Consider the following 15,170-nt stretch of genomic DNA (forward strand, 5'->3'; position numbering starts at 1 on the left):
CGGGATTCAGTTTCAAATTGTGCGCCCGCAATATGCTGAACGTTTCCTTCAACCCTTCCAAATGTTCCTCTTCGGACATGCTTTTCTCCACCATATCATCGATGTATATCTCAATACCCTTACGTATCTTGCTCGCAAACATCTGCTCCCCCAGTCGCTGGAAGGTGGCCCCAGCGTTCTTCAAACCAAATGGCATCCTTGTGTAGCAATACGTACCTCCCTCCACTATGAACGATGTCCTCTCCTGATCCGGTTCATACATCGCAGCCTGGTTATATCCCATGGAGACCCAATGGGGGAGCCTCCATGGGATATAACCGTCCAGTTATTGCGGCTTGCATCGGTCCACTGATCTTTGACCTTGTTAGTCGCGGATCCTACCACTACAATAATTAAAGAGTTGTTGAAAGGAGATTTGTAATTTAATCTTATTTGTAAATTTTTGTAATGAAGAGGGTTTTTGTTTATTTGAAAATTATTATTGGTTTTTTATTATCTGCGTATTTAAACTGATTATGGGTTTTTGGGAGTTGAGAGTGCATCACACCTCGAAAATCAAAGAGTCGGGAACAAATATTGTTTTTTTCGAATTCTGTTGAAATTCGGGGTGTGACAGTTATCCTAAGCGGGATGTCGCATACAAAGTAACCCCACACGGACGCCAAAACTATGTGAGGAAGCCTTTATTAGGCATAACATATCGCGCGTCTCGTACTGAATTGGCGACGAGATAAATAAAGCCATCAGTTGGCTACAAGGGCTCCAAGTTCCCTTGAAACAAAACCACATTCCCTTTACAAGGGTAAATCAACATCATATAATCAAATGAGTTGTGATAGCTAGGAACTAGAATTTTCGTTACGTAACTTATTCAAATATTGTTTATTTAATTCTCATAACCATGTCACTATATTACATGCTAATAAAATATATTGCACCAAACACCACGTTTGAATACACCATCAATTTCCACTTTATTACGTGCCAATAAAATATATATTGCACTAAACACCACATTTGAATAAATATATCATCTATTCCACTTTATCACGTGCCAATAAAATATATTGCACTAAACATCTATCACATTTGAATATATCATGCATGCTACATTTAAGATTGTTTTAAACTTATCTAAAGACATTGTCAAAGTATTTCATAGTAACTCAATCGTAAACTTAACATGATGCCTATTTTATTTACGTAATCATTTCTCAAAAATATTACATATAGGACACAACTTAAAATAACAATGATATTATATCATTAATAAGGGAAGTCAAAATGGCTAAGAGAATGCAACGTAACACACCATGACATTGGTAATTAATTAATATAACATCATTTAAATGTACAGAATAATCATAAAAGTATTGTAGACCACTATATAACATTTATAACAACAACTTTAATATTTACAGCAATGCCATCAAGGTTTAGAAGAGCTACAATACACATAATCATTTATCACAAGTGCTACAGTACACACTACAATAACATCAATAATAATTACAGTGCTACAGTATGCGCTACAGTACATATCATTACTAATCACATTTGCTACAGTACACGCTACACTATAGCTACAGTACACACTATAGTGCATGTTCATAGCATTTTATTAGAAAACAAAGTTTATAGCACTTAATAGAGCAACGTGATTTATTAAAAGCAAAGCAAAATTCGTTCGTTGCATAGCCATTAATGAAATTTTCATTATAACATATAAACTTTTAATAGAATCTAACCTAACCAAATCAACTATTACTCATATTAAGTTGCACTTTCAAAAGCATGTATTAAATCATAAATTTAACCCATATTTATGTTTTCATTCGCACACAACAACAACCAACAAAATATTTCTTTCATAGTATGAATATTATATTTTAGTACGAACAAAAATAATAATGACAACTCACTAGTACCATTTCAATCATATTATTTTCTCCCTTTTACATTATTCAACGTTAATATATATCTACTACGGAATATTTAATAGATTCATGTAAATAAATGTGAACCCATACATAAAACAACCGTTTCATGACTATGATACGAACACTAATTTTTTTTAACGTTCTAAGTACCAATATAAAATACTTACAAAATATATTTATTTGTTTTTTTTTCTAATTAATGAAACACAATTTAGAATCAACAAGTAAATAATTGAAAATAACATATTAGTGAGGTCTAGTCACATTTTCTTCTAGCGAAAGAACAATAAGAAAAAAAGAATGACACTCCACATAAGATTCAAGCAATAAAAGTACTCTACGTAGATCCAAGAAAACCCTTAGAAATACCAATCAACAAAAAACTCCAAGCATAGAAATAGAATACTCAATTTCTTCATTCTTTCTTCTTATTCTTTTTAATCTTCTTTTGTTTTCTTCTTCTTTCTTTTAATTAGATCTAAAATAACTCAAGATATTTCCATATTTACAAATTCTCTACACATTTTCTTTTCAAATAAAAATCTTCATCTCTCCACAAATTATAGATATTTTCTTTTTAATAAAAGTTTTTCCATATTTTCTCCTATAAATTATGAAATTATTCTCTCCATGTTTCCTTATTAATAAAACCTCTACACATTATTTTAAGGCTAAATTTATGGTGCGCGAGATGTATGGTGCGCCATTACATCTCGGCCACTCATACCAAGGGGTGCGTGTGTATTTAATGGCAAAAATACTGATCAAAAGGCCCATATTAACTGCGCACCATACGACATGCGCACTGAAGACATGCTCTTATTTTAAAACTTAAAAACTTTCCTATTAAATCATTTTCAAACCAAACAAACTATTTTCCCCCATTTTCAAAAAGCCAAACATTCACTCCATTCAACTTAAGACTTACTCAATGTTATATTAATTTTTACAAAATAATTAATTTTAGACATTTAATAAAAATGAGGGTGTTACAGATCGATTATAAATCAAGACACGTTTGTTTGTGTTTCCCTCCCCCCCCCCCCCCCGATAATCAATCAAGACATATGTTGGTCAAAGCATCAATTTACTTTCTCTATCCATTTATTTATTTGATCGCTAGGTCGCGGTGCCCCATAGTGTTGGTGGCGTGTTCAGGGGTGTTTGGAAGTTCAAAGTTGGAACTCAACCTATGGAGGCTGGCCTGTCCGAGAAAACCCATCATTATCCCCCAGAAGGTACGCTCCAACCAGTTGGTCTACACTATTGGTTGCAAAAGCAACACTCATGGGTACTTTGTCGAGCGACTGATTTTAGTCAATGTCGTCTCACATTTTCCTCTGCTTCCCACCACTTGTTGTGTCTGTTTTTTTTTTGCCTTTTTGTGAACAGGCTAGTGTGGTACTCTAGGATGGTGCATGATCTGAAACTCCATTATTAAACTAGTGACTATTGATTAGCAATGAGTACCCGAAACTATAACCCCGGCCTTGAAAATTTTAAGACAAATATCCCTCCCCCCCGGGACACAAATTTATGGTTCCATCCCCTGGAAGACTCCCCTTGATTTCACCCTTAGTTTCTCCTTCTCCTCCTTTTGCTTAGTCACCCTGCTCCTTTTTGTGTCTAATAACAGAACTTTCGGCTGCATTTCCGTTTGAAACCTCTTACGTTCCATTACCATATCGTCAACTACTATGCAATGATCTCTTTAAATTTCACTTGAAGGGCCGAGCAACTGTCGTGTACGCATGTAATTACACGGGCAGTTGCATACTTAAGTCGCAATCTGATTGTAGGCATTTCAATGTCTTATCACAAGCCATATTATTGAATTTGAATAGTACCTCTGAAACATCATCTCATGCGTCATCACCATGGAGATTTACTACCAAAAACTAACATTCTTCACAATAGTTATATACTTAGTGAGTCGGTGAAGATGGTGAAAAAGAAAAACATTTCACTATGAAGTATAAATTTAGTAAAGCAGAAACATAAAAGCAGAACAGAAGAAAAAGCAGTGGTGAAGTACATACAACAAAGCCATGAATGTGACTTGCAAATGGTACACCACTGCACTTAACATAGGTGGAGCTTGTACGTGCCATGTTCTTCAAAGGCTTCACTTTTAAGACTCCCAAACCCTATGGATCGGAATAGTACCGTCCTTCTCAATGGTGGTTCAAGAATCAATGGAGAGTGAGATCTGTACAGTACTATACAGCCTATACTGTTTGTAGGTTTCAATGCTACAATTGAGTTGCGACCACAATGGAGTTAGCCATCTCTATTGATGAGATATTAATCTGAACCTCAAGGCCCCTATGGCCCTATCTAGGAATATTGCTTCCCATTTTTTAACCCAGTAACCATGAATGATTGATGCATTATACAACCTCATTGGTACGGTGGACTTCCATACCAAATGGTCAATTTGATTTGCAAGTTTTGACAATTAGACTTAAACAACGCGTGCTGAGAATGATCTTATTTTTGTTCATGAAAAACCATTAATGCGCGTGTGGGAGTGGTTGTTTGTGCTTTTCATGTTTGTGTTTCTAAGTGTCTTTGTGTGTGCTTATGTTAGGGCGCCCCTTGTTTCGTTAGGTGGTAGTCTAGGATTCTTTATAATTGGTTTCGAAATTGGTTTTAGACGCTTCGTAATATTTGAAGATATGTAAAAGCAGAAGATAAGCCCTTCACCACATGAGAAAAGAACCACGTACGGGACCTCTTGTGTACGCAATCCTCATTTTGAAATTATCAAATGGTAGGTCCAAGGTCTGATCCATTTACATTCTTTAGTCATAGGTTACATCAATTGAAATCTTCATCGTCCTATATGTTACTTTTACTTTGCCCCTGCTATGGTAAAAAAAGAAGAAGGTTGTAAATTTACCTCGGACACAAGTGTTTTGGAATTGAAGGTTTGACTGTGTCTTGGTAGAATAATTAAGCACCATAATCACAACTAGATGATATAAAGTTTAAGCTGAACTTTTTACGTACCAATTCTTTTATGATGGAAATATTTGTTGTAACATGGTGAAACCGTTAGTTTGTTACATTCGAAAACAGTGAACGAGACCCGTGAAACCCTGTATCTGACATAAAATCATGTCTGCAATCTTTAGCATTACAGCAAGGTAGGATTAACGGTTGCCTTAAAATTGTTCCTCAAGAAACTTTAAATGTCTATGAATTGTGGTCGCCGATCTTCACTACGCACCAATCAACCTAGCTTATAGAGTGTTAATTGGTGTGGTAATTATTGACCAACTACTTGAGGAGTACGTTTACTTCGACATTTGCATTTATTTGCTGGTTTAATAATCTAAATAATTTTAGGCCAACTTGTGGTTGAAATTTATAGTGGAGAACGATATCACATAAAAAACTGATAGAACGACCTTCACACCCACACACAGTGGCGGAGCCAGGAATCCCTCTACATTGGGCACCAAGCGTATCAGCTAAATCACAATTTATTTTCCCTGACTAATAATATACCACCTTATATATATATAGATGTGTTCAACTAACCAGGAAGATCACTTCTATAAAATTTCAGCTCATTTGATAATGTTTAACTATGTCAAAAGATGATTGCAAAATTGAAAAATCTGAACCGTTTAAAAAAAATTAAAATTGAGAACGATTTTTAATTAGATTAGAGATTTCTAAATAAGACAAATTTTTGTGGAGATGTCATTAATAGTTACTAGATCATATCCACAAATTATTAGCACTTAACTCAAATTGTAGGGAGGTGTGGTATAAACTATGGTATAAAAAGTATGGTAAAAGAATATATATATATATATATATATATATATATATATATATATATATATATATATATATATATTCAAACCCGTCTTACGAACGGGTGCCGTTATATTAAATTATTTTAAAAAATATTAGCAATTATACAGAGCTATGAGATATATATGAAAATTATATTAATCACTCATTCAAATTTCTTGTACCACTCTCAATAAAAAAAACACTAAACCTTGATAGAACATACGACTTCTTTTAGTTGTGAGGTTTAATAATTGAAGTTTAATTGAAATTTGATGAGAATGCTCAATGTGGCGAAGATGATATTGAAACTATTTGAATAACAAGATACTCTCAATCATATATATATATATATATTCAAACCCGTCCTACGAACGGGTGCCGTTATATTAAATTATTCTAAAAAATATTAACAATTATGCAGAGCTATGAGATATATATGAAAATTATATTAATTACTCATTCAAATTTCTTGCACCACTCTTAATAAAAAGAAAACACCAAACCTTGATAAAACATATTGACTTTTTTTAGTTGTTAGGTTTAATAATTGAAGTTTGATTGAAATTTGATGAGAATGCTCAATGTGGCGAAGATGATATTGAAACTACTTGAATAGTAAGACACTCTCAATCATAATAAAAGAATTATGATAAACACTATTTAAAATGCAAAACTATACTTGTCGAGACATTATATTCCCCCTATAAATAATATAACTATGTTTCGAGATTAATTCAATGCATTTGCATCAAGTTTCTGGTTTTATGTTAATTATTCATTGAGGTTAGTTTAATGTAGTTATTGCATCTAGTTTCCGATTTTCCATTAATTATTCTTTGAGGTTAGTTCAATACAGTTGCATCAAGTATTCAATTTCATGTTAATTATTCTTTGAGGTTAATTCAGTACAGTTGCATCAAGTTTATAAGATCTCGTTAGTTATTCATTAATGTTAATTTAGTGCAGTTGCATCCAGTTTTCAATATTTCGTTAATTAGTTTTTTAGATTAGTTCATTACATTTCCATCCAGGTTCCAATTTCTCGTTAATTACTTTTTCAGATTAGTTCAATACATCTCTATCCAGTTTATGATTTCCAGTTAATTATTTTTAGAAGTTAGTTCGATGTTCAATGCATTTGCATCTAGTTTCAAATTTATGGTTACTTATGCTTCGAAGTTAGTTCGACAAGATAAAAATTGTTGTGATCATCTTTAAAAAGAAATCTAATGGTCCATAAAATAGTGTTTTTGTAGTCATCTTTTTCCTATGTTAGAGATTTCCAAATGAGTTGAAATTTTGTAAAGATAAGGTTTATGGTGAGTAGATGATATCCACAAAAAATTGGATTTGAATTCATTTTCTAGGTGAAGTTTTAGTTACGTACTTATTTTAACTTAAAATAAGTATGTACTTCTAAGATCCGGACGTACTATATAATTTTTTTATCTAGGTTAGAGATTTCCAAATGAGTTGAAATTTTGTAGAGATGATGTTTATGGTGAGTAGATAATATCTACAAAAAATTAGGATTGAATTCATTTTCTAGGTAAAGTTTTATTTACGTACTTATTTTAACTTAAAATAAATATATACTTCTAAGATCCAGACTAATATATATATATATATATATATATATACAGTTTGGCTAGGGTGACATCCCTATCGTGACTTCCTAGCGTGACATCCTACTGTTCACGTCCTTAAAGCCCAGCCCACGAACTCAACAAAACACAAAATAGAAATTTGTTAACAAAACCTTCGTCAAACAATGTCCGAAACCAAACTCCAAAAACTCCAAACTCCAAACTCCAAATTGAAAAACCCACTTCGGCATCCCACGGCATCGCAAGCTTGAAGGACAGGTTAGTTACTTCCCTTGTTTTGGTACAATCAGCTATGTCTGCCTTACTGTTTTACTAGGATGTTTAGGGAAATTGTAGTGTTTGTGTTGTATGTGAGGAGATGTATAGTCTTGATTGTAGTGGAAATATGAAGCAACTTTCAATCGGGTAAAAATTTTGATGATTGAGTTTTCTAAATGCTTGCTAGAATAATATTTGATCAATTTTCACACTAATCATGAAATAAAACTTTAAGTGAAGTTATTATATTGCACGCTTATGTACCAAATTATTTAACTCCAAATGCTATATATTTATGAAATTTTAAGGCATAATGATTCTGGAAGCAAATTTTTCTTGGCAAATTTATCGAAATAAATTTTATTACTTTCAATCAATCTGTGTAGTCTCCCTTGTCATCCTAGTCTGGTGTTGAATTTGCCATGCAGGTATTATATAGTCTTGATATAATGGCTGGTGTTCATTGCGACGCCGATATGAATCTGATAGAAATCGAAGAAGATGTAGTTGGTTCTTCGTCTACTAAATCTCCTGTTCAAAGCACGCCGATATTAGTTGCTCCGTATGTAGGTATGACTTTTAGAAGTGTTGACGAGGCAAAGACTTACTACAGAGAGTATGGTCAACAAGAGGGATTTGAGACTCATGTTCGGACGACGGAGAAGAAGGGAACTGATGTGAATGTGGTTATTAATTGTTTATTTGTTTGTGCACGTGAAGGTGCCCCTAACAAGAGAGATTTAGTGAGATTAAGAAATACATCGACTATCCGGTGCGGTTGCGAAGCTAAAATGCGTGTTAAGAAAAGACTACATGAAGAGATATACGATGTCAGCATTGCTCATAATGAACATAGCCACGGTTGCGTGACTCCAGCGAAGAGAATTTGCATGAAAGTTAACAAAACTATGCCTGAAGCAGCAAAGAGCTTGACTGAGATTTTCAGTGATAACAGTTTACCTGTTGGGAAAGTGGCATCTGTTTTTCATGGGGAGGAAGTTGGGTTTACAAAGAAGGATTGTTGGAACCATCATTATGGTTTGTCTAGAAAGATGCCTAAAGAAGGTGATGCAACAGCCGTGCTAAACTATTTTATGTAGAAGAGTGTGGAGGATCCCCAGTTCTACTACGCCATTGATCTAGATCAAAATGGGACTGCACTAAACTTTTTCTGGGTTGATGGGAGGTCTCGAGTCCAGTATGAATACTTTGAGGATGTTGTCTCATTTGATACAACATATCGTACCAATGCATACTCTATGCCTTTTGCCCCCTTTACTGGAGTCAACCATCATTTGCAGTCGGTTCAGTTTGCTTGCGCGCTGTTGCTTGATAAGACAGAACATATATTCATATGGATGTTTAAGGCTTGGCTTGCAACCATGGGTGGTCGTGCGCCAACTGCAATTATCACTGACCAGGATAGAGTGATGACTGCAGCCATTGCTAAAGTGTTTTATGATACTCGTCATCATTACTGTCTTTGGCATGTTATGCAGAAATTCCAAGAGAAAATGTCCTTTACTAAAATTGAGACATTGGTAACTGACCTGAAGAACACTATTTCTTTCTCATATATGATTGCTGATTTTGAAAGAAGATGGTGTACAATCATAGAGAAGAATGAGTTGTCTGAAAATCGTTGGTTAACAGAAATATATAATATGCGGGAGAAATGGGTTCCTTGTTATCTTAGTGACACCTTTTTTGCTGGTATGCATACGATTGGGAGAAGTGTATCGATGAATTCTCATTATGACCAATTTGTCAATTCAAGAACTACACTGATGTAGTTTGTACATGGTAATGAGAAGTCTCTGGCTTCGATTGCTAGGAATGAAAGAGATTATGATTACCGCACCGAGCATAGTTCACAAATTGTGGCTGAAGATGCTTTCCTCCTTATGCATGCTGCAAAGGTCTATACGATTAGAGTATTCAATAAATTTAAGGAGCAATACCAGAAGGCAAAGATGGAGTACAAAATTGATGGGGAACAGATTGACAGGTATGGAACCGGAAGCTACATGGTGAAATGGAGAGACCCGCTGAAGAAGCCTGTTTGGAGAGTGAGTTTCGATAGAGGAACCTTAGAGGGAGACTGCGAATGCATGTACTTTCAATTTATGGGGTTGCTTTGTGGTCATATGTTAAAGGTTTTTATGCGTTATGAGATTGAAGAGATTCCAAGGCATTTTCTTTTGAAGCGGTGGATGCAAAAGGCAAACACGTATAGAGCGGAGTTTGATACTAGATTAGTGGCCGACCATGAAAACCATGAACCTTTAAGAGTGGCTCATTGTATCAAGGTTGCTTCTCAACTGGCTTACATTGCATCGCATACTGTTGAGGGTTATTAATATTTTATAGAAAAGATTGGAGAAATGGCTATTGGAGTTTAAAAGTTTAATGAAACTTCTTGCGAAGGAGATGCATATAATGAAGAGCCTTCAATTCCTTTGGTTAATACCTCACAGGTTATTTGATTTTAATGTTTAATTTGATATAAATAGTTTTTTTTTTTTTTTTTTTTTTTTTTTTTTTTTGATTTTCAAATCTTTATTTCAGATATTGATTTTGAATCCCAACATTTCTCAAACAAAAGGGAGGGGGAAGAAGAACGAGGAGAGATTTCAATCTCCCAGGGAGATAACCCTAAACAATCCAGGAAGAATGTGTAAATCCTGTGGAAAGATTGCTAAGCATGACTCGAGAAATTGTCCAGAGAAAAATAACAAGTAATCTGTGAAATATAAGTATTTTTTGTGTTGTCAATACTTTCCACTATTGTATGACTTTCTTGATGTAATCTTAGAAGTATGGAAGTATTAGAGGCATGTTTTTTTTTCATTTTGTTGTATAAATATCCATAACGGGATGGCCTTCGGACATATGAGATCCTGAGGCTTATGCATTTTATATTTTCCTTGATGCATTTTATATTTTCCTTCGGACGTGGTTCTTAGAACAAATAGAAATAGCGTGAACTATGATGTTTTTAATATGCAATTTTGAATTTTGATACTTCGATGTATTGATTTGTCTTTAATCAGGCGATCTAACAAAGGTTATGTACTTGCAGTGTAAGGTCTATAATGGCTTTAAATCTTCATAACTATGGAAGTTGAAGCCGAGTATCCGAAAAGGTATGCGCTCATTGGCTAGCAGGAGATCTAACTAGACATAATGATATTCCCTCAAATGTGAATGCCATGTGTTGTATTTTCCATAGTGTGACTGAAGTTAGTCGAAGTTAGTTAGAGACAATGTTTTAGGTATGGACTGTATGAAGTTGTTGTTTAATGTACTAAAGAGATGGTTCCCTTTTTTTTTTTGGTTAATAGGAATTAGTCTTTATCAAGGCATATATGTCGGTGGAGATTGAAGACATGGTTCTGTTGCTTAATGCATGTTGAGGGTCAAGAAGTAGGAAAAAACACTAAGTCGGGAAGGTCCCGACATAAGGTCTTGCGCGAAGGTCTTAAAGCTCTTGGCGTAAGGCCCGCAGCAATTCAGCCAGCTTCTGTTAGAAATTTTGATGATATGTCGAATTTTTGTAAAGTTGATTTGTAATAATCATTCGCGTTTTAGGGCGCAGTTTTTCAGATTTGCAGAGTTAGTTGATACACTCCTTGTAGATACTTCTTCAAGTGATGCTTCTTTTGTTTCATTCATCTAGTTTGCTTTTAGAAAGTTTCTGTTATAAGAAGTTCCAAACTGTTTTGTCATGATATAATGTTAAGAAAACCTGCTAAAAAGGAGTAAAAGACTAACGAGTTAGTTTGATGTTTTGTCAGAATTAACTCTGAGTAACAAAATGAAATGAACTTTGATGATAAGGACTTCTTCTACATTCCTTGGCAATCAGCCAATCACCTAAAGCAACTCAGCTGAGAAATAAAATAGACTTTTCTATTGCCAAAAAATTCCAACGAAAACAAATAAAATCCAAACACCAAACACACATAGCAATAGAAGAAGAACTACAGCGTTTAACATTTCTTCCATATTTCCTTCTCTTTCAAGTTTCAACAAAACAAAATAGCTTCCAAAGTAAATAAATGAACCGATAAATGAAAGCTCATAAAGAGATAGATCCTCACTCTCACTCTCTTCTTTCAGTACACAAAGGCCGTATATACATGTTTAATATATATACAATCAGCTCTACTACTACTACAATACTTCAAAACACAAAGCCTTCACTCTTGTTTCTCTCTAAGCTTTCGAAATAATCAACAAGCCTGTAGAGATTATATGGTGTATACGGTGTACAACACACCAGCAGCAGTGACAACAAAAGGAAATCAGCTCTGAACCATTTGCTTTCCAAAGAAGAAGGGCAAAGAAGAAGACTTGCTTTCCAAAGAAGAGGCGGCAGCAGTAGCACTTGCTTTCCAGCAATGCAGCAGGCAGGCAACAAGGCAGCGATGGCATCACTACAACACACCACCACTACAACACTTGCTCCCCATCAGAATCAGTGTGCCCCCTAGAATGATCAAAACGAAATGGGTATTTTCCCATTGTGGTGAAAGGCATCAGGCCAAAAGCTCGGGCAGTCTTGATCTCCCTCACAACCTTTCTCTGGGCTTTCGCAAAGATAAGAGTCTGCACAACAGAGAATAAGCAACAGTTCAGGTGAAGATAACTCATGAAAGAAAAACTAGATGTTTCCATTGGAATTATTTAAAAAACCTTCACCACCCACCACCATCTAATAATTGTATACCCCAAAACTTGGCTCTTCAAAGGAATTTTTCAGTTTCTAATGGCAACTAACTGTCGATGTGCATGATAATTGATAAGCCAACTTACCCTTGCCATACTATTCTAGAGATTATACAATATATGTAAAGAGGTTTAACTGTTTAAGTGAATATGCGTTCATGTTTTACAACGTCTGAAGCTTTTACTGATGCCAATATTTGAAACAAAAAAATACTTGATATATGTACACAAAAAACATGACATTCACCTGGCTCCTTTTGATGATAATTCCAGCTTCAGTGAGAAAGTTGGATAGGAATCTTACATTCTGCAGGCAGCCCGTTTTGAAAAATCAGATAAAAAACTTCAGAAAATAATAAAGAAAACAGGAATTAGAACCAGGATAACCAAAGACCTATATGCTTCTTCTTCTATTCCATCTTTCATAGTACTACTCTCTTCAGCAACAAGATCAACAACACTTTTCAAGCCAACCTCGGATGAAAACGTTGACGACGACGATGCGAGATTCTCGAGTCTACTAGAAACTTTCTCTCTAAGACACTTCAAATACACATCAAGTTTCATAACACATATTCAACACACACTCAACAGATTCATAACAGATAATCGAAAAAATTCAACAGATTCATAACAGATTCTTAACAGATAACCGAAAAAATTCAACATATAACAGATTCAATAGATTCTTAACAGATAACCAAAAAAATTCAACAGATTCTTAACAGATAACCGAAAAAATTCAACAGATTCATAACAGATAACCAAAAAAATTCAACAGATAACAGATTCATAACATATTCTTAACAGATAACCGAGCAGTTATACCATCCTCTTCAAAACCATCAAAAGCACCATATCACCTTAATTAGGTATTTGATAATACAGATAACCACTAAAAGCATACACACCAACAACAACCTCAAAATGAGCATGCCGATCCAGTGAATAAATGAATCAGTCTTTATCTTCCTTGCGCAAATGGAAATTTCACTTTCAGTTCGAGCTGGCGCAAAATAATTTGTGGATGGAGTTAGAGTCAAGCATTTAACAATTTCCATAATTTATCTCATCCTCCCATATAAAATATCTACATCTATGTTCTACTGGTAAATGATATGTATTTCTTGCGCAAATGAAGAAATGCCGTCCAGGATTCATCTCGGTTCTTGAAGTTCTATCGAATATGGTGCTTCCACATAATGGACACTTGCTCTTATTCATGGATGTAGACATACTACATAAAGTTTAAAAGACAGTTACTGTAAAATTCAACACCAGACTAGCATGACAAGGGAGACTACATAGATTGACTGAAAGTAATAAAATTTATTTCGATAAATTTGCCAAGACAAATTTGCTTCCAGAATCAATATGCCTTAAAATTTCATAAATATATAGCATTTGGAGTTAAATAATTTGGTACATAAGCGCGCAATATAATAACTTCACTTAAAGTTTTATTTCATGATTAGCATGAAAATTGATCAAATATTATTCTAGCAAGCATTTAGAAAACTCAATCATCAAAATTTTTACCCGATTGAAAGCTGCTTCATATTCCCACTACAATCAAGACTATACATCTCCTCACATACAACACAAACACTACAATTTCCCTAAACATCCCAGTAAAACAGTAAGGCAGACATAGCTGATTGTACCAAAACAAGGGAAGTAACTAACCTGTCCTTCAAGCTTGGGATGATGTGGGATGCCGGAGTGGGTTTTCAATTTGGAGTTTGGTTTCGGACACTATTTGACGAAGGTTTTGTTAACAAATTTCTATTTTGTGTTTTGTTGAGTTCGTGGGGTGGGCTTTAAGGACGTGAACAGTAGGATGTCACGCTAGGATGTCACGATAAGGATGTCACCCTAGCCAAACCGATATATATATATATATATATATATATATATATATATACATAAAAGGACCTTAAATAAGGACCAAATCTAAAACAATTAGAACTTCACCTACAAAATGATTTAAAACCTAATATTTTGTACATATGATCTACTAACCATAAAAAGTATCTTTATAAAAATTCAACTCATTTGACAATTTTTAACATTGGCAAAAGATTATTGCAAAAACTAGACATTTATAGACTGCTAGATATTTTTCAAAAATGGACAACAATTTTTATCTAAGTTAGAGAATATCAAACGAGTTGAATTTTTGTAAAGATATTCTTTATGATTAGTAGATCATATGCACAAAAGATTAGGTCTTAAATCATTTTGTAAGTGAAGTTGTGGTTGTTTTAGATTTGGTCCTTATTTAAGGTCCTTTTAGGACTTTTGGTCCTAATATATATACAATCTTAGAAGTACATACTTATTTTAAAGTTAAAATAAATACGTAAGTAAAACATCACCTAGAAAATAAATTCAACTCTACCTTTTTGTGGGTATTACCTACATACCATAATGATCATCTCCACAAAATTTGAGCTCATTTGGAAACCTCTGACCTAACTAAAAATTGTTGTTATCTTTAAAAAAAAAAATCTAACGTTCCAAAAAATAGTATATTTGGAATCATCTTTTGCCTAAGTTAGAGATTTCCAAATGAGTTGAAATTTTGTAAAAATGATGTTTGTGGTGAGTAGATGATATCCACAAAAAATTAGATTTGAATTTATTTTCTAGGTGAAGTTTTACTTACGTAATTATTTTAATTTAAAATAAGTATGTACTTCTAAGATCCGGCCTGATATATATATTATAGCTGTACCCTCTTGGCTCTATTTTTTGAGCATTCACAAAGTTTTCAATATTTGTAAAACTCTTTGGCTAGTTACGAAAAAGTAGGAGACTAATA

At 34.0% G+C, this 15,170-nt stretch overlaps 1 protein-coding gene across 1 annotated transcript; it reads left to right on the plus strand.

Moving 5' to 3' along the window:
• Nucleotides 1–234: 234 nt before the first annotated feature.
• Nucleotides 235–9,698, plus strand: LOC147505210 (protein FAR1-RELATED SEQUENCE 5-like). Its single transcript, XM_086605492.1, has 5 exons — nt 235–363; nt 8,044–8,618; nt 8,802–9,156; nt 9,409–9,534; nt 9,624–9,698. The coding sequence occupies exons 1-5, from the start codon at nt 235–237 to the stop codon at nt 9,696–9,698; spliced, it is 1,260 nt and encodes a 419-aa protein (XP_086461618.1).
• The last annotated feature ends 5,472 nt before the right edge of the window (nt 9,699–15,170 follow it).

Source organism: Coptis chinensis, chromosome 4, assembly GCF_015680905.1.
Source record: "Coptis chinensis isolate HL-2020 chromosome 4, ASM1568090v1, whole genome shotgun sequence".
NCBI lineage: Eukaryota > Viridiplantae > Streptophyta > Magnoliopsida > Ranunculales > Ranunculaceae > Coptis > Coptis chinensis.

Bases quoted from the DNA above. Each gene is read 5' to 3' on its own strand.
- LOC147505210 (XM_086605492.1), top strand. From the start codon at position 235: ATGTCCTCTCCTGATCCGGTTCATACATCGCAGCCTGGTTATATCCCA. The intron at 8,619-8,801 runs GTTTACAAAGAA...GGTTGATGGGAG, and splicing joins TTTCATGGGGAGGAAGTTGG to GTCTCGAGTCCAGTATGAAT. The intron at 9,157-9,408 runs GTAACTGACCTG...ACACTGATGTAG, and splicing joins TTACTAAAATTGAGACATTG to TTTGTACATGGTAATGAGAA.